Genomic DNA, 26,106 nt, shown 5'->3' on the forward strand with positions numbered 1-26,106 from the left:
TTCTATAACCATTTTTTTGAGCTATTTCGTGAATTAGTTGTAGTTCATCTTTGAGATCTGCTTTTCACATCGGTATATTAAACGCTCTATAAATCATACTTTGATATGCTGCTTTTTTATGTGGATTAGGGTGATTAGAATCTATCTTTATGGTGTTTATTGTATGTGTAGGTTTCCGGTAAATTTTGAAGGTGAGATGTTTTTCGTGTCTAGTAACCGTTAGATCTAGGTAATTTAGTTGTCCGTTACTCTCAGATTCCTTGGTGAATTGTATACATGTATCTATGGCATTTATTTTATCCAATATTGCATTTTCGTTGGTTGTTCTGTTGTCGATGATGACGAATACATCATCCACAAATCTGCACCAGAAAGATATTCCTTCAATTTTACTAAATGCAGTATGTTCTAAGTAGTCTAAGTATATATCTGCTATTATCCCGGAGGCGGGTGATCCCATAGGTAGACCTGTTTGTTGGTAAATTGTATCGTGAAATTTAAAGAAATTGTTATTGACTGCAAATTTGAGTAATATCATAAATTCCTCAATTTCCAATGTGCTTAATTTACTATATGTTTTGAGATTAGTTCTGATTATGTTTAAGGTTTTGTCAGTGGGGATATTTGCATACATGTTTGTTACATCATAGGAGGCTATGGAATGATATTTATCTAACTTAAAGTTCTTTGTTTTGTTGCAAAAATCTATGGAATTTCGTATGCTGTTATTAGCTTGAAAGGAATAGTGATTTCTTTAGAAATTTCTGAATAAATTTAGGGAGATTATATGTGGGACTAGATCTATAATTTACTATGGTTCTCATAGGGGTATTTTCTTTGTGAATTTTGGGAAGAGCTTTAGCATTCGGTAACTGGGGATTCATTATTATTAAGCTATTTGCTTCTGCTTCGGTGAGTAAAAGACGTGTGTTCTTAAGCAAGTTTTTTAGATTTATTTGTACTGTAATTGTGGGGTCTTTACGTATTGTGCGGAATGTGTTATTATTGAAACATTCTTTTGTTTTTTGAATGTACATATCTTTGTTCATAATTACCGTTGTGTTCCCTTTGTCGGCTTTTGTTATCAGGAGATTATCATGTTTGACCTTTTCTTTTAGGCTATTAACGTGTGTTTTGTCCATTTTATTGCTATTAGATATGTTTTCTTGTATTCTGTTGATGTACTGCGGGAGTTTTTTTACAATATCGTGTCTAACTTCCTCACGTATTTCATGCGGAATTCTCTGTATGGCTAATTCTGTTTCTGCTATTGCGGTAGTAACGTTCTGTAGTATTGAGGCGTTATTCCAGTTATGTTTTGGTCCTTTGCTTAAAACTTCATACTCTGCTTTACTGAATATTGTATCCGTGAGATTTTTTAATGGTGGGTAAAATTGATGCATTCTATCTCCTGTGGACTGAGCTAAGTTATTATTTTCTGTAAGGTGAGTCACCTGTTTTTCTTTCTGAGTTCGTTTCAAGGTTTCTAATTTCTTGTCTAGGGTGTTCTGTTTTTTTATGGCTAGATGTTCAATTTTCTCATTCGTAACATGTTGGAAGTGATCCCAATAGCTAGGTGGTAGCTCTTGGGATACTTTCAAATGTAAAGGGTATAGTATATTATTCAAGTGTTGTTTTTTACGATAAAAAAATTTTATTTCAGTTTTTATCCAGATTTTATTGGTTTTCTTTAAAGTGTCACGTGTCTGTCTTGTGTTTCTATGTTTGTTGTTATATTTAGTTAAAAACTTTGGAATTAGGTCATGAGCGAGGCATTCTTTCAAAAATGCGATGTTCTTAATTGTATTCATTAATTTAATTCTGATATTCCTATATTTATATGCTTGACTCTTTGCCTGGTTGGCGTTAACATCTTGATTTATGAATTTCATTTTCCGTATTGACATTTACCAATCTTCATACAAGGAAAGAAAAATTCCACCTAATCAATACATTTATTTTCTTGTAAAGTATTACAATCTAGGACCGGTTTCGACCCTTCATAGGTCATCCTCAGCTATATCAGAATCACATTTGCATTTCTATCTTATACCTCTGAAAGACCGTCATGATATATTGTTTCATAATTTTCAGTGAAAACTTACCTTAAAAACTTACAAATTTCTAAGCGTTGTGTTAAAATTAAAAATTAAAATTACAAAACTTTGTCTATTACATACATGCCCTTGGGCTGACAGAATGCATCCTTGGGTTGATTAAGCATCTATCTTAGGTATTGTTGCTTATTCTGTTGAATCGAATCCCTTTTATACTTATGTACAATCGTGAATAGACTATCAGTAAAATTTGATAAATAAAGCAATAAGTATTTTAGACTTTAAAGTACAATGAATAGACTTTAAAATATATTAGTGTGTTTATGTAAAAATATTTTATAGAGGTTAACACGCATTTATATTTTGCCTAAAATAATATCACTCCAGCAATAAGGTATAAAGATGTAACATGATATTTTATTATAATTATCACGCAAGCTTTATTTATCGAATTTTACTGATAGTCTATTCACGATTGTACATAAGTATAAAAGGGATTCGATTCAACAGAATAAGCAACAATACCTAAGATAGATGCTTAATCAACCCAAGGATGCATTCTGTCAGCCCAAGGGCATGTATATAATAGACAAAGTTTTGTAATTTTAATTTTTAATTTTAACACAACGCTTAGAAATTTGTTTTTAAGATAAGTTTTCACTGAAAATTATGAAACAATATATCATGAAGGTCTTTCAGAGGTATAAGTTAGAAATGCAAATGTGATTCTGATATGGCTGAGGATGACCTATGAAGGGTCGAAACCGGTCCTAGATTGTAATACTTTACAAGAAAATAAATGTATTGATTAGGTGGAATTTTCTTTCCTTTTATGAAGAACCATGTGACCTTGCCGCGGTGGGGAGGCTTGCGTGTCCCAATGATGCAGATAGTTGAGCCGCAGGTGCAACCATATCGGATGGGTATCTGTTGAGAGACCAGACTGACGAATGGTTCATCGAAAGGGGGGTAGCAGCCTTTCGGTAGTTGCAAGGGCGGCAGTCTAGATGATTGACTGATACGGCCTTGTAATAATACTCAACATGGGTTAGCTGTGTTGATACTGCTACACAGCTGAAAGCAATGGGAAACTACAGCCGTAACTAACTCCCGAGGACATGCAGCTCTCTCTGTATGAATGATGTACTGATGATGGCTTCCTCCCGGGTAACATATTCCAGAGGTAAACTACTCCCCCATTCGGATCTCCGGGTAGGGACTACACGAGAGGGGGCGATCATCAGGATGATGGATACTGACATTCTGCGAGTCAGAACGTGGAATGTTAGAAGTTTGAAACATTGTGGTAGGTTAGAGAATCTGAAAAGGGAGATGGATAGGCTAAAGTTAGTTGTAGTTGGTATAAGTGAAGTACGTTGGCAGGAAGAACAAGATTTTTGGTCAGGCGACTACCAAATTATCAACACAAAATCAAACAGGGGAAATGCAGGAGCTGGTTTAATAATGAATAAGAAAATAGGGCAGCGGGTAAGCTACTATGACAGCATAGTGAAAGAATTATTGTCGTCAAGATAGACACCAAACCAATGCCCTCCACAATAGTGCAGGTCTATATGCCTACTAGTTCAGCGGATGATGAAGAAATCGAAAGAATATATGAGGAGATAGAAGATTTAATACAATATGTAAAAGGTGACAAGAATCTAATTGTGATGGGAGACTGGAATGCAGTGGTAGGCCAAGGAGGAGAAGGTAGTACAGTAGGAGAATTTGGAAAGGGACAAAGGAACGAAAGAGGGAGTCGGCCGGTTGAATTCCACACTGATCATAATTTAGCCCTTGCCAATACTTGGTTCAAACACCACAAACAACGGTGTATACGTGGACGAGACCTGGAGACACTGGAAGGTATCAAATAGACTTCATTATGATTGGGCAGAGATTCAGAAACCAGGTGTTGGACTGCAAAACTTTCCCAGGAGCAGACATGGACTCTGACCACAACTTGTTGGTCATGAAATGCCATCTGAAGTTGAAGAAATTGAAGAAAGGAAAAAAATGCAAAAGGATGGGATCTAGACAAGAAGAAAGAAAAGAGTGTGAGGGATTGTTTCAAGGAACATGTTGCACAAGGACTAAATGAAAAGGCTGAAGGAAACACTATAGAGGAAGACTGGAGAGTCATAAAAAATGAAGTCAGTAGGGCTGCTGAAGAAATGTTAGGAAGGAAGAAAAGATCAACTAAGAATCAGTGGATAACTCAGGAGATACTAGACCTGATTGATGAATGACGAAAATACAAGAATGCTAGAAATAACGAGGGCAGAAAAGAATACAGGCGATTAAAGAATGAAGTGGATAGAAAGTGCAAGGTAGCTAAGGAAGAATGGCTGAAGGAGAAGTGCAAGGATGTTAAAGGCTGTATGGTCTTGGGAAAGGTAGATGCTGCATACAGGAAAATCAAGGAAACCTTTGGAGAAAGGAAATCTAGATGTATGAATATTAAGAGCTCAGATGGAAAGCCACTTCTAGGGAAAGAAGACAAAGCAGAAAGATGGCAGGAGCATATCCAACAGTTGTATGAAGGTAAAGATGTAGATCATTTGGTTCTGGAACATGAAGAGGCTGTTGATGCTGATGAAATGGGAGACCCAATTTTGAGTCAGAGTTTGACAGAGCTATGAGTGACCTCAATAGGAACAAGGCACCTGGAATTGATGACATTCCCTCTGAATTACTGACTGCCTTAGGAGAAACCAGCATGGCAAGGTTATTTCATTTAGTTTGCAAGATATATGAGACAGGAGAAGTCCCATCTGATTCAGAAGAATGTTGTTATACCTATTCCCAAGAAAGCCGGTGCTGACAGGTGTGAAAACTACCGCACCATTAGTTCAGTATCTCATGACTGCAAAATGTTAACACGTATTATTTACAGAAGAATGGAAAAACAAGTTGAAGCTGAGTTGGGAGAAGATCAATGTGGCTTCAGAAGAAATGCAGGAACATGTGAAGCAATCCTGACTTTACGTCTGATCTTAGAGGATCGAATCAAGGACAAGCCCACGTACATGGCATTCGTAGATCTAGAAAAGGCATTCGATAATGTTGAGTGGACCAAGCTATTTATGATTCTGAAGATGATAGGGATCAGATACTGAGAACGATGAATTATCTACAATCTGTATAAAAATCAGTCTGCAGTGAAAGAATCGAGGGCTTTGAAAAAGAAGCAGCAATCCAGAAAGGAGTGAGGCAAGGCTGCAGTTTGTCCCCTCTCCTTTTCAATGTTTACATAGAATAGGCAGTAAAGGAAATCAAAGAGAAATTTGGAAAGGGAATCACAGTCCAAGGAGAGGAAATCAAAACCTTGAGATTTGCCGATGATATTATTATTCTATCTGAGACTGCAGAAGATCTCGAGAAGTTGCTGAATGGTATGGATGAAGTCTTGGGTAGGGAGTACAAGATGAAAATAAATAAGTCCAAAAGAAAAGTAATGGAGTGCAGTCGAACGAAGGCAGGTGATGCAGGAAATATTAGATTAGGAAATGAAGTCTTAAAGGAAGTAGATGAATATTGTTACTTGGGTAGTAAAATAACTAACGATGGCAGAAGTAAGGAGGACATAAAATGCAGACTAGCACAAGCAAGGAAGAGTTTTCTTAAGAAAAGAAATTTGCTTACTTCAAACATTGATATCGGAATTAGAAAGATGTTTTTGAAAACTTTCGTGTGGAGCGTGGCATTGTATGGAAGTGAAACATGGACGATAACTAGCTCAGAAAGAAAGAGAATAGAAGCTTTTGAAATGTGGTGTTACAGAAGAATGCGGAAGGTGAGATGGATAGATCGAATCACGAATGAAGAGATACTGAATCGAATTGGTGAGAGGAGATCTATTTGGCTAAATTTGACGAGAAGAAGAGATAGAATGATAGGACACATCTTAAGACACCCAGGATTTGTTCAGTTGTTTTTTTTAAGGAAGTGTAGGTGGTAAGAACGGTAGGGGTAGATCAAGGTATGAATATGACAAGCAGATTAGAACAGACGTAGGATGCAATAGTTACGTAGAAATGAAAAGGTTAGCACAGGAAAGGGTGGCATGGAGGGCTGCATCAAACCAGTCTATGGACTGATGACTCAAACAACAACACATGTACAAGTTTGACACAGAAGTGTTATAAGATATTAAACCTAGAGTTCTTGATCAGGAATGTGCTCATATGCCAGGTTCAAGTCTGACACAGGATCTAACAAGAAATAACAAATGTAGAGATCTTGAACAGCAGTGCACTCGCATCATGGATATGTTCAGACACCACTCTCTTCTGTAGTGCCACTAACTCAGAACTCGGGAAGTACACATTTATTCTGAAGATGACACTCATTAATTGCAGAATTTTAGCTTGAAGCAACTATTGGGCAATATCTCATCTGTAAATCAGCAGTACACAATGTTTTCATTAGATTATTACTGTCAAGTCACAGTTCTTCCCTGAACATCCCTCTTCCAACATTCAAGGGTTTCAAAGACACTGAGGTGACAGAATGATGTGCAAGAAGAATTCACTTTCATGCCAGTAAAACTACAGACATGTGCTGGGATAATTCGGCTTCCTCAAATACCTCTAGGCCGAACCCGAATCACACTCGCCGACATGAATTTAGCATTTGTTTACCCTCTGAGCTATCAGAAGAAGAGCCACTGAACTAAAAGCCACACACTCAGAAGACTGCAATGGACTGTGATTAGAGTAGCAACAGACAGAGCAAGGAAAGAAGAGGAAAATATCTTTCATCTTCTCCACAATTTTCCACTGCATCTCCGCCTTCATCAGGGTGATTTCCTTAGACGAGTTATACTCATAGTAAGCTTCCAAGGCAGAATTTTACTACGTGCCCACCCGACATTAGTGTCATTGTAAAGAAGTTCAAATGTTTTCCATGAGAGCCAGGGACCTACTGGCCATAACCTAATTCGATCTAGCTCCTAACATTTGCCATCACTTCAACAATAACTGGCACTGCAATAGGCTGAAATGATCGGAAATTACGTCAATCCATCAAAGATTCCATTACCGAACCAAACCATGCAGACTAAATACATAACAACACACCCTCCAGAAATCCATTTCAATAGCCAACAGAGGTAATCAATTAATAACAGACAGTCAGTCAATGGGTACTTAGCACATGAAATGCCTTGAAGCCTCAATCTTGAGACAATGCTAATCACTAGCTGGACCTAAACAAGGCCCCTTGTCCGGCCCTGCAGTGTAGGGGGCAACGGGACCGCCTGTCATCTGGCGGCCCCTGGTTTGATTCCTGGCCGGGTCAGGGGTTTTTAATTGTCAATGATCAATATTCCTGGCTTGGGGCTGGGTGTTTGTGTCATCCTTAATGTTCCTTTCCTCACATTCAACACCTTACACTTCCACCATTTCCAAATACACGCAGGTTCACAACATAAATGTGCAAAGTAGGGGCAAAAGATCTTCTTAGGTCGACGCCCCAAATAAATAGCATTTTAAAAGAAATAACACCAGGGCTCCTTCAATATCAAGCCCTCAAGATTGATTCAACTTTCTGCCACTATCAACCATAGAATGCACTGCCGTCTCCCTAGTACATGCTAGAGGCCAACTGCCCACTCGGCAGCCCTTTTACCTTGTCGCACGAACAATGTTTTTGTCACTAGTTTGACCCATAGATGTACATCCTGCCAAACTTATTCAGCTACTATGAGTTAAGTTCTGATCTTTATAAAGTTATATGGAATGAGACTTACAAGTGATACATTTGTTGTTTCTTCAAGCCAGGCTGGTTCCTTTTTTACCTTAACTTCCAGGTCCATTTCACACAGCAACTGAAGTAGTTAGAAGGTACTGGGGTTGTTGATTATTTCCAATGACCTTACACTGAAACACAGGCCAGAAAAACATATTACCTTATTGCTGTCAATGCTACTTAGGTTATTTGTCAACAAACTAAGCAACAAGCTTGTAATTTTACATGACTGTCAATACTATGATCATACCGAAAAGACCCGAAATTTTACATGACTGTTGATAACATTACCATACCTATAGGTCCTCAAATTTTCTATGACTGATACTATGATCATAGCTAAGGACCTCCAGTTTTATATGACTTTTAATACAGTGATCACTTCCATAGGATATCTAATTTAGCATATCTGTCAATATCGAGATCATAGTCAAAGGATCTCTAGTTTTACATGACCCTTATATCATACTCATAGCTATATAACACACACCTTTATATGGAACTGAAAACAAAGCAAGATGACTTTTCTTTTTAGAAATCCAATGTACATTAATTGTGATCGACATGCACAAAGTTTCTTGAAAAATTCAGAGACTATTCCATTTGCATATCACTCTGATCACCAGGTCCATATCTTGGAATCCTCCTACTATGTTTATCCTCTGCACTCGCTTCAAAGCTAACTGAACAAGTTCACAGTACCTTGAGATTTGTTCTATCAAATTCTACCTTCCTAGGATCAAATTCACACAAACTGTTCTCTTCTCATCAAGCTGATTCACTATCTCTTTATTTCAGAAATGTTCTACCTATCTGATCTTCAACAACTTACAATGACACGGCATATCAAAGGCTTCAACTCTGTTTTACTCGGCACCAGTTATTTTACATGTTTCACTTCCATACCGTGCTGTACTCCACACTCAGTGCAAACATAATTTTTTAAGTTTTTCAATCTGTTGAATCTAAAAAACACACTGCAGAAGAAATATGAGTTTCGGCAAGATTTAGTGATAACATTTATAGATATTAAGGAGGCATATGACCATGTAGCTCTGCAAGTGGTCTTGGATGCAGTGATAAAAAGATAACAGGGAGAGGAAAGGATGCAATTATAAAGCCAAAAAGGAAAAGTGAATAAGTAGTGTGAAGACTACGATGAGACAAACAAACTGGTTCAGAGTAGAAGCAGGACTCAACAAGGATGTGTATTATCCCCTCTACTTTTCATTACAGTCATGGATGAAATCCACAAGAGTATACAACAAAAAATGGGAACCAAGCAGGCAAATGCCTTACTCTTTGTAGATGACATTGTAATATGGAGATAAGATGAAATGGAAGTACAAGAACATGTTACTGAATGGAATCACAAGATAGAGGAATATGGAATGAAAATAAGTGTGGAGAAGTGTACGATAGTAGTGGTGACGAAAGATAATAGAGAAGGAAGTGGGAATGTTGAAGTAAATGGAAGACCATTAGAAGTTGTGGAAAGCTTCAAGTATTTGGGGAGAGTATTTCAGAAGATGAAAACATAAATCAAGAAATTGGAAAGAGAACTGAACAAGCCAATCCTTTTTTACCACTGTGTGAGATGTATAGTCAAGAACTGGGATGTCCCTCAGGAATGCAAGAATATTCTGCACCAGGTGTATTACACAACAATTTTGACATATGCAACAGGCACATGGACAACCTAAACAAAACAACTCTCCAGATTTCAAAACCTTCTACCATGTTTCGCAGCCTACAGTGTAAAAAAATACCGAACATTCACAGCGTCACATTTAAATCGCACACAGAAGTAAACAACACATCAACATAATAATTAAAATTATACACTATATCTTGTCATTTCTTTCTGAAACTACCATCCGCATTTCTTCATCTGAGTAGCTCTTCAGAAAAAATCCACGTTTCACTATATGATAAATATTGCTACAACACACGAGGGTAAGAATTGCCGGCAATTGTAACGCAAAGGCTACGAGTTTTCAACGGGGTATATAAGTATACATTTTCTATGCTTAAGTAAAAATGAATTTAAGAAAATTAAAAATATTAAGTATAAAACATATGTAGGCTAGAATGCTGAAACTGAGAAAGATTAGTATTAGCTTATTACGGTTCTGAATTGAAATCTATAAGCTTTTCAGAAGTAAATTATTGAAACTTGAACATACCGACAATATGTTAGAGGTTTTGGACACGGCGCAAAATGATAAAAATCACAATTCCTCAATGAAGAAATTCTGTAACACAAGTAACGGGATGAGCTGTACAACCACATACCTCCTTCTTCGAAACAAAACCGGATATTTTAACGTAGTTTAATCACTTAAGACATACGCTTGAAGAACAAATTTTATTTCTATCATTTAGTAGAACAGGCTGAATTTAGAAAAGGTTTTTGTTACTACTGACAACACCGAAGAATATGCCACTAATTGAAAGAGCACAGGGTGTAATGTCATGCTATGTCTGGCCGAAAGAGGATCTATAATAGAGAAGGAACCTCTCCGGGTATAAACATACGGCAGTTCACAAATTCGACATGAGTTTCTTCAAGGGAGAAATATATCATCTTTTGTTACCCTCGTATTCGCACTTTCTGAAAGCACTGTAAAATGCTTCCGTTTCAAAAATGATCTCTTAAACTGGAAGTTTTGGTTTTGCACTTGAACTAATTTTTACACACTAAACATTTAGCTGAAATTTCGGAAGTTTTCAAAATGCTCCCAAACCAAAGATCTATTCCTTCTATTCATTTTAGAATTAAGAAAAGCATGCACAATAGAACATTTTTGGCGCAAGCGATACTTAGCACACAAGTCCCGATGGCGACAGCGAGAGAAAAAACCGCCAGACTTTTTTTGGTATGGTTGACAATATTGTGAAATTAAGAAAATATTTACTGCAGGCCGTCTAGTTCATAATCATTACCAAATGTTAACATCGCTCCTTACACATACTTTTATTGATTTTATTTCGCAAAATTTGCGCAAGCTTTCAAGTTTGTTAACTTGTGCGATGAGTGGGTTTGGGGGAATAAACAGGAACATATTCTTAGCTTTATTAGTTTTTGATTACATCATAATTAGCCAAGGACAATGGAGAATATTGTACTATCAGCTCTGACTTTACTCCATGGTGAAAGAGGAGACCCATTTCAGCGCCGACAAGTGTAACCGACTGGAATTTGCGATACGAATGAAAAACCAATGCAAATGGAAACAATTCCCTGTAACGAAAGTTGACGACTATCGAATAATACGGTAGTTTTCATTCCAGAGTCCCTTCACCACGTAGGTCTACCATTGAGGTTCAAGTACAGGCCATCTAAGCGCACCCATTAGGATAGGGCCTATCCAAATTTCACATCAAATTCCCCGCATACCATACCCATTCCACAGTCTCATTTAAATCCCTAATCATTCTACATTCATTATCCCTCCTACATGGTATCCAACCGATAACTACCTTTGTTCATTAAACTTCTTCCATTCTGCAGTAACTAGATCCCAGAAATCTCCCGCTTGCCCTACGTTACTATTACCACTTTCATATCCCCCTTCCGCATTTTTATTTTCCTCAACATCTGTTTTAAACCCCACTCTAGTTCCCTTTCCTCCACGTACCTGACCAGATCCTCAACCCCATCATCTTTAGATGCCCTCCTCTCCCGGTCACTTTCTCCTTCCTCTCCTTCCTCCTATTCGCTACTCTGTGTTTCTTCTTCTTGCCCCACCGCTCCACTGCAACACTTCCCGCCGCTGAATTTCCTCAAATACAGTAGAGATGATACGCGACACTGAGCGAGATATCGAGGGACAGCTACTGGAGCTCACTCTAGCGGATAGACCTGAACAGTACTGATTCTCTCATAAGAGCACGTGTATTTTTGTATGAAGTTTTTGGTGTTATTTATGCGTTTTCAGTGAGTTGACATAAATAAATAGTAGTGTGTGTCATTCCTTGATATCTCCTCTCAACATGAGGGGAAAGGTATGTGCTGTGTTTGGCTGCAGTAATTATGAAGTCGTTCTTCAGGTTCCCTCGTGACAAGAACATGTAAGTAATATTGTGTTTGCATATATATTCTTCCAGTGACAGAGATTTTTATAGTACTTCATAATCTTCTGACATGCTCGACCCATATTTTAACTGGCATTAAATGCAATACGCATATTTTATTGTATAGTGCAGCAGTTAACTTTCAATACCGATGTGTTGTTGTAGGTGTGATCTGTTGGTTTTGAAATGTCACAGAAGCGATTTGGATAAGGTGTACAAGAAAAAAGGGACGTTACGCTTATATAAGAATTATAACATCTGTTCAGACCATTTCCAGGCCAGCGACTTTAGAAATCCTCGACAATACAGCCAAGGGTATGTTACATGTTTGCTCTAATTGTACGTAAATATTCCTTGAAGCATCTCTATCGTCAACATTTTCATACTTTTCTTTCTTTATCCCTCTTCTCAGATTAAAGCCGGGATTTTATAGATTATCTTTCTGTTAGTAGGCTTCATGTTAGGAGGAAAATTGTCCAGCTGTTAAATGTTAAAACGCCGGACTAAGTGGCTCAGACGGTTAAGGCGCTGGCCTTTTGACCCCAACTTGGCAGGTTCGATCCTGGCTCAGTCCGGTGGTATTTGAAGGTGCTCAAATACACTGACTGACAGTGACAATGCAACACCAAGGAGGAGTGGTTCGAAAGGGATGAAAGTTGGGGAAAAAACAGAGACGGCACGGATGAATAATTGATGTTTATTTCAAACCGATATGCAGGTTACACAATGCGCACGGCATCGACTCAGTAGGATGTAGGACCACGCGAGCGGCGATGCACGCAGAAACACGTCGAGGTACAGAGTCAATAAGAGTGCGGATGGTGTCCTGAGGGATGGTTCTCCATTCCCTGTCAACCATTTGCCACAGTTGGTCGTCCGTACGAGGCTGGGGCAGAGTTTGCAAACGGCGTCCAATGAGATCCTACACGTGTTCGATTGGTGAGAGATCCGGAGAGTACGCTGGCCACGGAAGCATCTGTACACCTCGTAGAGCCTGTTGGGAGATGCGAGCAGTATGTGGGCGGGCATTATCGAGGCTGAAACAGAGCATTGGGCAGCCCCTGAAGGTACGGGAGTGCCACCGGCCGCAGCACATGCTGCACGTAGCGGTGGGCATTTAATGTGCCTTGAATACGCACTAGAGGTGACGTGGAATCATACGCAATAGCGCCCCAAACCTTGATGCCGCGTTGTCTAGCGGTAGGGCGCTCCACCGTTACTGCCGGATTTGACCTTTCTCCACGCCGACGCCACACTCTTCTGCGGTGACTATCACTGACAGAACAGAAGCGTGACTCATCGAAGAACACGACGTTCCGCCATTTCCTCATCCAAGTCGCTCTAGCCCGGCACCATGCCAGGCGTGCACGTCTATGCTGTGGAGTCAATGGTAGTCTTCTGAGCGGACGCCGGGAGTGCAGGCCTCCTTCAACCAATCGACGGGAAATTGTTCTGGTCGATATTGGAACAGCCAGGGTGTCTTGCACATGCTGAAGAATGGCGGTTGATGTGGCGTGCGGGGCTGCCACCGCTTGGCGACGGATGCGCCGATCCTCGCGTGCTGACGTCACTCGGGCTGCGCCTGGACCCCTCGCACGTGCCACATGTCCCTGCGCCAACCATCTTCGCCACAGGCGCTGCACCGTGGACACATCCCTATGGGTATCGGCTGCGATTTGACGAAGCGACCAACCTGCCCTTCTCAGCCCGATCACCATACCCCCCGTAAAGTCGTCTGTCTGCTGGAAATGCCTCCGTTGACGGCGGCCTGGCATTCTTAGCTATACACGTGTCCTGTGGCACACGACAACACGTTCTACAATGCCTGTCGGCTGAGAAATCACGGTACGAAGTGGGCCATTCGCCAACGCCGTGTCCCATTTATCGTTCGCAACGTGCGCAGCACAGCGGCGCATTTCACATCATGAGCATACCTCAGTGACGTCAGTCTACCCTGCAATTGGCATAAAGTTCTGACCACTCCTTCTTGGTGTTGCATTTGCTCTGTCAGTCAGTGTACGTCAGCCTCGTGTCGGTAGGTTTATTGGCACGTAAAAGAACTCCTGCGGGACTAAATTCAGGCACCTCGGCATCTCCGAAAACCGTAAAAGAGTAGTTAGTGGGACGTAAAACAAAAAACATTATTATTATTATTATTATTATTATCATTATTAAATGTTAATTCATTGCATCATATTTGTAAGGAATGTGCCGATATTTTTATTGACAAGTGTCTTAATGTGATGATACAATGTTTTTAAATGAGAAAAAAGACAAATCCAACTGTAAGAGTTCAGGCAGGAATGATAAAGCTAAAAAAGTAAAAAGTAATGCATAAATGAAAGATCAAGCCATTTCACACCAGTCCATTTCACTTCTGGTTTATATGTCTAATTTCAGTCTTTGAATAATAATCTACCGAGCTCGATAGCTGTAGTCGCTTAAGTGCGGCCAGTATCCAGTATTCGGGAGATAGTAGGTTCGAACCCCACTGTCGGCAGCCCTGAAGATGGTTTTCCGTGGTTTCCCATTTTCACACCAGGCAAGTGCTGGGGCTGTACTTTAATTAAGGCCACGGCCGCTTCCTGTCCACTCCTAGCCCTGTCCTGTTCCATCGTCGCCATAAGACCTATCTGTGTCGGTGCGACGTAAAAAGCAACTAGCAAAGAAAATGAATAATAACCTTTTAAATAATTCTTCATTCATTTATCCAGAATTGCTTTAGCAACTTCGAAGTTAATATCTCAATAACACTTTCTTTCTAGACGTAATTTATTTATCCATTTCCGTATATACATTTCCATTGATATTTGAATTTAGCGCGATTTGTTCAGGTCAAGTCACTAGGAGCGCCACCGTCGAATTGTCTCCCATTTTAGCAAGGCGAAATCCGTAAGTGTCGCGTATTATCTCTACTGTATTTGTTTTCCTGTATGGACACGAACCAACCTCACCTGCGCCAACTCCCTAAGGATAACCCTTAGCCGTCGTTGTCCTTGACCTTAAGACATTAGCCCACCTGTCTTCCCTACCTGCTCTCTGAGGATCAGAAGAGCCACCCAACACTGAGTGACCGTTACAGGCATATTGACTGCCAGGAAGCAAGAAGTGGCAGAAGAAGAAGAAGAAGGTACTATAGAGTAAGTGATTGAGATTTGAACATTATCGACAATATGTAATTTCTTCAGCATAACCTGACTATATTTGAGGTCGCTGGTGCCACTAAGGCGGGGGGTGGGTCAAGTTCAGGGCCGGATGTAGCATGACTTTTGAGATGAAAACATCAACCCAATATGGACGGGGATTCGATCTTCTGCTTTCCAGGTAGGAAGCCAACACCTAAGCCACTGATTTATTCACATTTCCAGTACGGGTAATAACATACATACATACATACATACATACATACATACATACATTATCATCATACACTGTTATGCCTTTCAGCGTTCAGTCTGCAAGCCTCTGAGAATTTACTAAACGTCGCCACAATCCTCGATTTGCAACTAGTGTTGTGGCCTCATTTAGTTCTATACCTCTTATCTTTAAATCGTTAGAAACCGAGTCTAACCATCGTCGTCTTGGTCTCCCTCTATTTCTCTTACCCTCCATAACAGAGTCCATTATTCTCCCAGGTAACCTATCCTCCTCCATTCGCCCCACATGACCCCACCACCGAAGCCGGTTTATGCGTACAGCTTCATCCACCGAGATCATTCCTAAATTAGCCTTTATATCTTCATTCCGAGTACCCTCCTGCTATTGTTCCCACATGTTTGTACCAACAATCATTCTTGCTACGTTCATGTCTGTTACTTCTAACTTATGAATAAGATATCCTGAGTCCACCCAGCTTTCGCTCCCGTAAAGCAAAGTTGGTCTGAAAACAGACCGATGTAAAGAGAGTTTCGTCTGGGAGCTGACTTCCTTCTTACAGAATACTGTTGATCACAACTGCGAGCTCACTCCATTAGCTTTACTACACCTTAATTCAATCTCACTTACTATATTACCATCCTGGGAGAACACACAACCTAAATACACTGACTGACAGTGACAATGCAACACCAAGGAGGAGTGGTTCGAAAGGGATGAATGTTGGGAAAAAAACAGAGACGGCACGGACAAATAATTGATGTTTATTTCAAACCGATATGCAGGTTACACAATGCGCACGGCATCGACTCAGTAGGATGTAGGACCACCGCGAGCGGCGATGCACGCAGAAACACGTCGAGGTACAGAGTCAATAAGAGTGCGAATGGTGTCCTGAGGGATGGTTCCCCATTCTCTGTCAACCATTTGCCACAGTTGGTCGTACGTACGAGGCTGGGGCAGAGTTTACAAACGGCGTCCAATGAGATCCCACACGTGTTCGATTGGTGAGAGATCCGGAGAGTACGCTGGCCACGGAAGCATCTGTACACCTCGTAGAGCCTGTTGGGAGATGCGAGCAGTGTGTGGGCGGGCATTATCCTGCTGAAACAGAGCATTGGGCAGCCCCTGAAGGTACGGGAGTGCCACCGGCCGCAGCACATGCTGCACGTAGCGGTGGGCATTTAATGTGCCTTGAATACGCACTAGAGGTGACGTGGAATCATACGCAATAGCGCCCCAAACCATGATGCCGCGTTGTCTAGCGGTAGGGCGCTCCACAGTTACTGCCGGATTTGACCTTTCTCCACGCCGACGCCACACTCGTCTGCGGTGACTATCACTGACAGAACAGAAGCGTGACTCATCGGAGAACACGACGTTCCGCCATTCCCTCATCCAAGTCGCTCTAGCCCGGCACCATGCCAGGCGTGCACGTCTATGCTGTGGAGTCAATGGTAGTCTTCTGAGCGGACGCCGGGAGTGCAGGCCTCCTTCAACCAATCGACGGGAAATTGTTCTGGTCGATATTGGAACAGCCAGGGTGTCTTGCACATGCTGAAGAATGGCGGTTGACGTGGCGTGCGGGGCTGCCACCGCTTGGCGGCGGATACGCCGATCCTCGCGTGCTGACGTCACTCGGGCTGCACCTGGACCCCTCGCACGTGCCACATGTCCCTGCGCCAACCATCTTCGCCACAGGCGCTGCACCGTGGACACATCCCTATGGGTATCGGCTGCGATTTGACGAAGCGACCAACCTGCCCTTCTCAGCCCGATCACCATACCCCTCGTAAAGTCGTCTGTCTGCTGGAAATGCCTCCGTTGACGGCGGCTTGGCATTCTTAGCTATACACGTGTCCTGTGGCACACGACAACACGTTCTACAATGACTGTCGGCTGATAAATCACGGTACGAAGTGAGCCATTCGCCAACGCCATGTCCCATTTATCGTTCGCTACGTGCGCAGCACAGCGGCGCATTTCACATCATGAGCATACCTCAGTGACGTCAGTCTACCCTGTAATTGGCATAAAGTTCTGACCACTCCTTCTTGGTGTTGCATTTGCTCTGTCAGTCAGTGTACTTGAAATTATCGACCTGTTCCAGCTTATTATCACCAATCTATCATTCAATTCTGTTGAATTTCTTACCAACTGACATCAATTTAGTCTTCGAGAGGCTAATTTTCATACCATACTCATTGCACCTATTTTCAAGTTCCAAGATATTAGACTGCAGGCTTTCGGCACAGTCTGCCATTAAGACCAAGTCGCCAGCATAGGACAAATTGCTTACTACATTTCCACCTAACTGAATCCCACCCTGCCATTTTATACCTTTCAGCAGATGATCATGTAAACTATGAACAGCAAAGGTGAAAGATTACAGCCTTGTCTAACTCCTGTAAGTACCCTGAACCAAGAACTCATCAATTCTCACTGAAGCCCAATTGTCAACATAAATGCCTTTGATTGATTTTAATAATCTACCTTTAATTCCATAGTCCCCCAGTATGGCGAACATCTTTTCCCTCGGTACCCTGTCATATGTTTTCTCTAGATGTACGAAACATAAACACAACTGCCTATTCCTCTCGTAGCATTTTTCAGTTACCTGGCGCATACTGAAAATCTGATCCTGACAGCCTCTCTGTGGTCTGAAACCACATTGGTTTTCATCCAACTTCCTCTCAACGACTGATCGCACCCTCCCTTCCAAGATGCCAGTGAATACTTTGCCTGGTATACTAATCAATGAGATACCTCGATAGTTATTGGAATCTTTCCTGTACGGGTAATAATAATAATAATAATAATAATAATAATAATAATAATAATAATAATAATAATAATAATAATAATAATAATAATAATCTGTAAGATTTAATTTCTAATATACGAATAATTAGATCGCAAAGTTCAGTCATTTGATCCCTTCTTCCATGGCTGTCCACATACGTTACTACTTATGGACCCGCTGTCGTATTACACAACCCAGAATTTTCAAACTTTTGTTTTTTGCGGCAAGAGGTGTGATAGGTGATCTTAACTAATTTTGGTTCGCTGAACACGAATCTGTTGTCCGTTTCTACGTATCACGTCATGTTTTCTCGCAATAGGCATATCAAAATAAGAGATAGACCAGAATATTGCATATAAAAAGTACTGACAAATGTTGATAATTATGGAAATATTTATTCTTTTTTGTATTATATATATATATATATATATATATATATATATATATATATATATTATATATATATTAAAATAGTTGAATATTGTATAGAATTATTATAAACAATGAATAATTGTTTAGTATAAAATTAGAATTAAATATTTAGCATTTTTGTAATATAATACTGATTTATATAAAAACACATAAACAAACAACTCTGAGGCAATGAAAGCAATTTATTTTGACAATTAAACGTGATTTACATGCAAACAATGTCACTCTTATTCAGAATCTTTATTATTTCATAAATGTGAACAAAATAAACTTTAACAGTCCCAGATGTCCCCTTGGAATGAACACTTGGCTGCCCAGCGTCTGACTGCATCAAGTTTTGTTACGGTGTAACGCAATTTGCCCTACCCTGTAAACTTATTTTGAACTGGCAATATCGCCGTAGAAAATCTTAATCTTTCTATATGTCTAAGCGGATGATTTCCCTCGTACTACTACGTGCTTTGGTGATACTCATCGAACTTATTTATGATTCTTATTGTGGACTGATGGCAACGTCTTTGGATTATCGCATTTCTGAATTGTACGGACTGTTTCTTTTCTCTTCTAATAAGTGCTGCAATCTTCCGCCAGACACCCACAATGAGTTTCCCCTCCCTAACCGCTCTTCTACCTATCAGAGCGCGGCTACTTCCTGATGCAGTAAACCTCGCCATTTTGACCCCGGTCAGTACGCTTTGGGAAGTCATGGCATGCGGATGTGTTAATTGGATTGTTAAGATGTTGGCGTCATGTTGGAGTATAGACCCCGGCTAAGGGTCTTGAGATGTGGGTTTTAAACCCAAATTACTTTGTTTCCTGCATCGTCCTATTATGATACCTTTCAACTAATTCTGACCGAGGAAACCAAACTGATCAGCTAGCATCTGTAAGTATGTGAGGAACTAGCTCAACATGCCTGAGCGTCAGCTTCACCCAAGTAAGTGGCTTCATCATTTGGCAAGTTATATCCAGTGATTATGAAACTGCAAGGAAATTCGTGTGATTTGTGTCTTGAAAATTAACTCTTTCAAGGTGGAATTTCGTGAAAATAATTATTTTGGAAATTACTAAGCGAACGGACGTGGTGGTTAATTCTAATAATATATCAAAATTATTGGCATGTAAAGACTACGAAAATAAGGAAATCCTTTTTAAATTAACTATCATTTTCACCCGTTAATGAACTTCATTGATCATGTAAATTCAAAATGTGTCGGGCACTTAGTGCCCTTTATACTGCGTGAGGTTCCGCAGAAGCATATAATTCTGGTTTCCTTGGTTTTAAAAAAAAAAACCTTGCTTCTATTTTCCTGGTATTTTAAACTTTTGTGTTTCCTGATTTTATTTTGTTTCTTGCCTTTGTTGTGCCTTGTACCATGATTGGTTTGCGGGCGTATGTTTTCGTTGCTATGGTAACGTTTGGCTTTTGGGGGCAGGACGGTGATTGTTGCCTATGGGTTTTGCGTGTTAATTGTGGAGCCTGAGTTTACTTAAGTATTTTCGATTTTTGTGGAAGATTTCTTGGTTCCTCACTTGATCTCTTACGGTTTTCTTCCTTTTCCCCTGTTTAACTGTGTGTGTTTTCCGTTCGCTAATCTTTTAACCCCTCGTAGTTTATTAATTGGGCTAGAGTTCCATGCTCCTGCGAAGCCTCCTCTTATTAAGAAAGTTCAATGAAACTCGTTAATAGAGTGGCTTTCCCTAGGTTTAATGCGTTAGTTTTAATTTAATTTTAGTAGTCTAACAAACGGGGCCCGTTTAAACCTTCTGTGAACAATTTAAGTTTTAATTCGAATCATTTTCTGTTATTATAGTAATGTTATCAAGGTGTACTGTTTCTGGTAATGATTTAGTGTCTTTAATTAGTACAACCTTCTGTTTTTAAGTTAATGATTTGCATCAGTATCATTTTCTGAAAAGGACTACGTTTTTCAGTTTCATCCGTGTATTTTCTATTATTCACTAATTGTTTTGAACTACTTAAAATACTTTTATTCCCTCAGATAGGACGATGTTCTTTTGGTTTCATGTTAAGTTTTCATTCTTTAATTAAAAGTTTATTTCATTGAAACCAGTGTCTCCTTTTATTATCTGTGTGGTTCAGCGCCGAGACAAGGAATTTTTATCCATTTCCTCTGGGAGTTTTATTTGGCCCTTGCTGGGTAAGTAACTGTTGGATGTAATTTTCCTATCCTTGTGACTGATTTCCTTGATTTGTTTAATAAACATTGTTTATTTAACACCGGTTTATAGGTAGTACCGACCGGTGCATGTTTGCTAACCGTTAGTGTAGTGTCTTACTGCGCTGGTGGCTTAGTAAAGTGGTAGCAGAAAGCTCTGGTTGTCTTTTTTCTCTTGAGGGCGCTGCTAACCATTGTCCTCCTTTCCCCTTTTTTTTTCCCCTGGTTAATTGTACTTGTGATGGCGTTGAAGCGCTGGATTATGAAGGATGACTGAGTATGGTAATTATATGCATAATTGTGAAAAGAAATGCATTCATCTTGTTTAAAGGTATTACCTTTTGTTTCATGTGATTATCTTCATGGAGTTCTGTGTCTTTCGCCTTTGTGGTGTTTTGGTGTGTTTCGGGTCATGTGTACAGTTGGTAGCTCTCCTCTACCAACTGTTTGGTTCCGGTGTAGCTGCTTCCTCGTTTCCTGCTTCTCAGGTGACCTGTATCTTTTCCTCTCTTGTTTCTTCATAAATTGGTGAGTACGGGATTATTGATTTAATTTGGAATTTGGTGTATTATTGTAAACCTTGAAACTGTTGCTAGTATTTATATTTGGACACAAATCGATTGAGCTTGGGCTTTGAGCATGCTACGGTTTGCAGTGTGCTCTCCGTGATTCGTGTGACATATCTGTTTTGATATTTTAAAAACAACGTGTGTGTTCTCTATACTACTTCGGTGTGCATTAATTGTAATTTCTACTTGGTAAGCTCGTGTGATTTTATTCTCCGTGTGAAGTGCAGTTGGTTTTTGGTTTAAAGTATGATGTGATAGTTCGTGATCTGGGAACGCTTTATTATATTATTTGTCCTAGCATTGTGTTTTGATTCCCAGATTTAGTGTGGGGATTATAATTAGTGTTGTTCCCTGGCCTGTGTATTTGTCAAGGTGTGTACCTACATTTTATATGAGAAACTACTGTTTCTTAGTGTGTTCTGCTGTACTAGTACTGGCGTGTGAACGGAAATTTTACTTAACCTAAATTTAGGCCTAAGCATCGTATGTTATTCTTTTGTGCCACTAGTATTGTACCATCATATATCGGAAATTATCTTCTCCTAGCATCGTTATTACCTGGTGCCACGTATTTTAATTGTTTCTGGTGTAGTGTGATTTCCCTGGCGGTCGTGTTTTCGGTGCCCTTTGTGCATATTGTGTATAAAATCGACCTTGGGCTTGCTTGTAAGGTTTTCATGCTAGCTCTGATTTTTCTAAATTAAGTGAAACCTAACCGGTGGTGAATTATTTATGCTGGTTTTGGATTTAATACGCTCTATTGTGTATCAGTAACCTTGGCCTGGCAACCTTATTTAACCATTATTGTTTTACGTTTTCATGCAGTGTCTTGTGGGCAGTTACGTCATTTACTGGTGTGATAGCTTGGCAAGCCTGTAATGCCTGTATTAACCTGTGTAGCATTTGTTTTGATTATTTATGGCCTGTTGATGTGATGGCTCTGCTTTTGTTGCGTGTTTGCTGATCTGTGCTAGCTGTGAGGTTGGGGTTTGCAAAATTGCATGAATGAAGTATTTCATTTTTACCCTGTCTCACGGTTGGTATGAATTGGCGAACTGCTGGGCAGAGGTTTGAGTCATTCACCCACCTCGTCCTTAATATTATGTGTTATGGGGAAAGCATTGGTTACGGTTGAATACGGTTAACTTGTGAACCTTTTACCTGCGATGTATGTGATAATGTGCTGTTGGAAACTACCTTTGGCCTAATTGATATCGTTCTTATGCTCGCCTTGCTTCCTTTGAAAATTTATTGTGATCTACGGTTGAAAATTGTTTAACTAACCTTCTATTTGCTGTGAGCTGCCATGTATTAGTAACTTTGACTTATAATTATTTCTGAATTGTTCAAAATTGGTACCTTTCTGGGCTACTTGAGGTTCGGTCATATTTTCTTGTGATGATATCTTGTCTGAGTATTGAAAATATATCTCATGTATAATTTATTCTGGTGATCTGGGGACTCTTGTTGGTGATGTGTTCTTGTGCCTCCTGGGCGGTTGCTGGCTTATACTGATTGTGGGACTGGTGTTCGCCTATGGCGTGAATATGTACTATTCTTACCCTGTCTCGCTGTTGGTGTGGGCTGGTGAGTTGGTCGGGGGTCACTCGAGTTATTTCACCAAGGATTCTGTTTGTGTGGGGTTATTGTGTAGGCGTTCGTTGTTGTTGAATTCTGTCAGGCCGTAACTGTGTGGATGCCTTGTTGACCCTGTGTCTGGACCTATTAAGGTCTTTACTAGTTCATCTGTCCTGGTTATTGGTTGCTGGTAGTCTTCAATTTCTAACGGATACTGTGCTCTCCTATTAATTTAACCTGTTCCCTTGTTGTAGTGTGGTCACTTGGTGTGTGGCTTTCCTCAAGTTTCTGGCTCATACATTTTGGTCTTGCTTTAGTTAACTTATGATTTCTGAAAAAGGTTGTCCTGTTAACCTCCTTGCGGTTAGGTCTGGTTCATGTGTGGATATTCTTAGGTGGCTAGTGGTTTCTTGTATGGTTTGTGGTACTCTGTCATGGTCATTGTGTTAATAGAATTCCTATGTCGTGAAAATTTATAACCTATTTGTATTTAATTGCATTCCATTTTGAGTTGTGGATTCCATCGGCCTCCCTACCATTTCTACTGTGTTGGATTGCTGTTGAGCTAATGTGATCTGTAGCCTGAGGATGGAAAAGCCTCTTAACCTAATAGGATTGGGTGCAGATCGGTGTTGGGTGATGATATTGGTACCAAGTATTTGTTGTTTGGGGTTTATATTTCGGGGTGGGCATGATAGTTTCGCAGCATGTCGTTGAGGGTTGTAAGTGCCCTTTTTCCCTATTGGGTCTGGCGCATGCATGTTGGAGCTAGTCATGGTTATTTTATGGTTTCTGTGTTGTGTTGTTGGCTAATTATGACATGTCAGGTATGGACTGGTTGTTGGTCTTATTATTGTACCTTGTGTCTTCGTAGATTTGGAAATATCCTTCGGTGTGGGTCTACTGCTCTGATGGAATAACTTTAACTTGTGTCATGTAACTTGTTGGTTTGGTGTGTCCTGGTTTCTTCGCTTTTGGTCTCAGTGCATTGCCTATTGATCTGACGTTATCTTGTGTTCTTTTGGTACTTCTTGTTAAAGCTCAGTTAATGTTCACCTGTCACTCTTTGACATCTTTCTCTTCAGTGGATCTAATTTGTCTTTTGACAAGGTTGTTTGGTCATCTTGCCGTTCTATGGGATTATTAATCTGGTATGGGACGGATCGTTAGTTCCTGGGCGGTACCGAAGTCGCCCAACTGTTAGATTATGGGGTCTACGTGTTGAGTTCCTTTATTCTTCATTATCATTGAGCATTTGCTAACGTCCTGCCATCTTTTCTGCCATGTATATTTTATGTTACCTTGTTTCCTGGTTGTATGGAAGGGTACCTGCTTAGCGGTAATGCGGCAGTATGAATCTGCGGATGTCATATATTATTAGTCCGGCTAGCTCCGAGGTCTTGTAAAAGACAACCGGTAGATTAGGTTGCGTAGGTCATTGCTCTAATTTCCTGATGGTCACTTGGTTTGAGGTGGATTTCATCGCCTTTTCTTACTTAATCAGGTGTCCTGCGTGAAAGCATGTTGTTGTGAATTCTATGAAGTTTGAGGTTTTGTGACTTCGGATTTATTTTCCCTACTGAATTTCTTTCATCCATTTTCTATTCCGTTATTCCTATGGTGTTATCGAAGCAACCATTATGTGTTTAATATAATCCATCCCAAAATTTATCTTGGCTTGGTATTGTTGTCGCTTGTTCGGTTGTTGATGACAAACTTTTGCGCACCTCACCATCTTATTGAATCAGAAGTCTCCTTCCGTACTGCCAACGTTATCTTGTCTCGAAGACTTTTCCTCTAACCCTAGGATATTTTCGTTTTCCTAAACTTGCCGTAGGTGTGTGATATTGTTGAGTTGAAGTTCTGTTTCCTCTCAGTTCTCTTGTTCAATCAGGTAATGTGTTGTGATTGGGAATGTTGAACCAGTAATGGTTGCAAATTTTACTTGATGTCTGTGATAATGTCTTGAGAAATTTTAAAATGCACTAATTGCTCACCGAGCGGTAGTATTGAGGTGGTTTTGGTTCTAATAATTTGAAATTAAATGTGCTTCGGAAGGTCAGCATGGGAGATGGTTCTGGTAAGCAAATTTTATCTCTTGATATACGGCGGGTTATATTATCTTCACTGTTACGTGGTTGGTCTTGAGGTGGTTTGGTAAGTACATGCGATGTATGCCTTAACTTAGTGTATTACCTAGTTAAGTGTTCTGTAAGGTACTGTTATTTAACTTGAGGTTGTGGATTTTTAATATATTGTGGTGATGTTAACGGGTAATGGACTTCCGTTATGTGGAGAATCTGAACCTGATTATTACATTGCTCATTGAAATTGGTGTCAAAGTTTCTATTTTCTAAAACTTGGACGTGTGCACGTATTTTAAGTGTCGTTCATTCTGTATTGGGTGGTATTTGTCGAATTGCTCATGTTCGTGCGGTTTACTCATGTACTGCTCCGTCGGCAAACCTATGCTCTTATGTGGTATGCTCTGGCCCTGACTCAGTTGATTGTAGTTGAGATTTTAAATTTAATTGACAGTTGGATCTTAGTATCCGTCGGAACGTAGTCACCAATTTAGCCCATCTTTCCTCTGTTTTCCTTCTTTGCTCTTTTGCGGTTATGGTAAATTTTAATTATGTTAATGAAACAAGAGGCTGCATTTCTTGATAATCTAGAGAATATTTATTTCCTAACCTGTAATAAAGTACTTAATCTTAATATTCTTTAAACGGGTGAATTGTAATATGTAACAGGCTTTACTAGAAGCGCGCTGCCTAAAGAGTGTAAATTCAGCTAAACCTAGCTGTTTTAAACGTTAGGTAAATGGAACCCTGTTTGAGGGAAGCGTGATCTCTTTACTAAACTCTTGCCACCACAAACTTGAACTGAAGTGAGGATTGTGATATTAATATGACTCAAGGTCGGTGTGTTATTGTTATGCATACAAGAAGTCGTCATTTGTGGTCTCTATCTAATGTGGACTTGATTTGAAATTTAGCTTACTTCTTGACCACTAAACTGAACTGGAAGCTATATCAGTGAATACTCTAGGCTTCGGGGGGAGAGGGCTGTTACGGTGTAACGCAATTTGCCCTACCCTGTAAACTTATTTTGAACTGGCAATATCGCCGTAGAAAATCTTAATCTTTCTATATGTCTAAGCGGATGATTTCCCTCGTACTACTACGTGCTTTGGTGATACTCATCGAACTTATTTATGATTCTTATTGTGGACTGATGGCAACGTCTTTGGATTATCGCATTTCTGAATTGTACGGACT

The 26,106-nt window shown here is 40.0% G+C and overlaps 1 protein-coding gene across 1 annotated transcript in view; it reads right to left on the reverse strand.

The window, feature by feature from the left end:
* The window catches only part of LOC137496916 (oocyte zinc finger protein XlCOF19-like), a 132,208-nt gene that overhangs the window by 56,891 nt on the left and 49,211 nt on the right, over nt 1–26,106 (reverse strand). Inside the window, exon 3 of the mRNA XM_068230896.1 lies at nt 7,813–7,942. Within this exon, the coding sequence (XP_068086997.1) occupies nt 7,813–7,878 (66 nt within the window). The 5' untranslated portion in view covers nt 7,879–7,942. The remainder of the gene's footprint in view (nt 1–7,812; nt 7,943–26,106) is intronic.

Source organism: Anabrus simplex, chromosome X (genome assembly GCF_040414725.1).
Source record: "Anabrus simplex isolate iqAnaSimp1 chromosome X, ASM4041472v1, whole genome shotgun sequence".
NCBI lineage: Eukaryota > Metazoa > Arthropoda > Insecta > Orthoptera > Tettigoniidae > Anabrus > Anabrus simplex.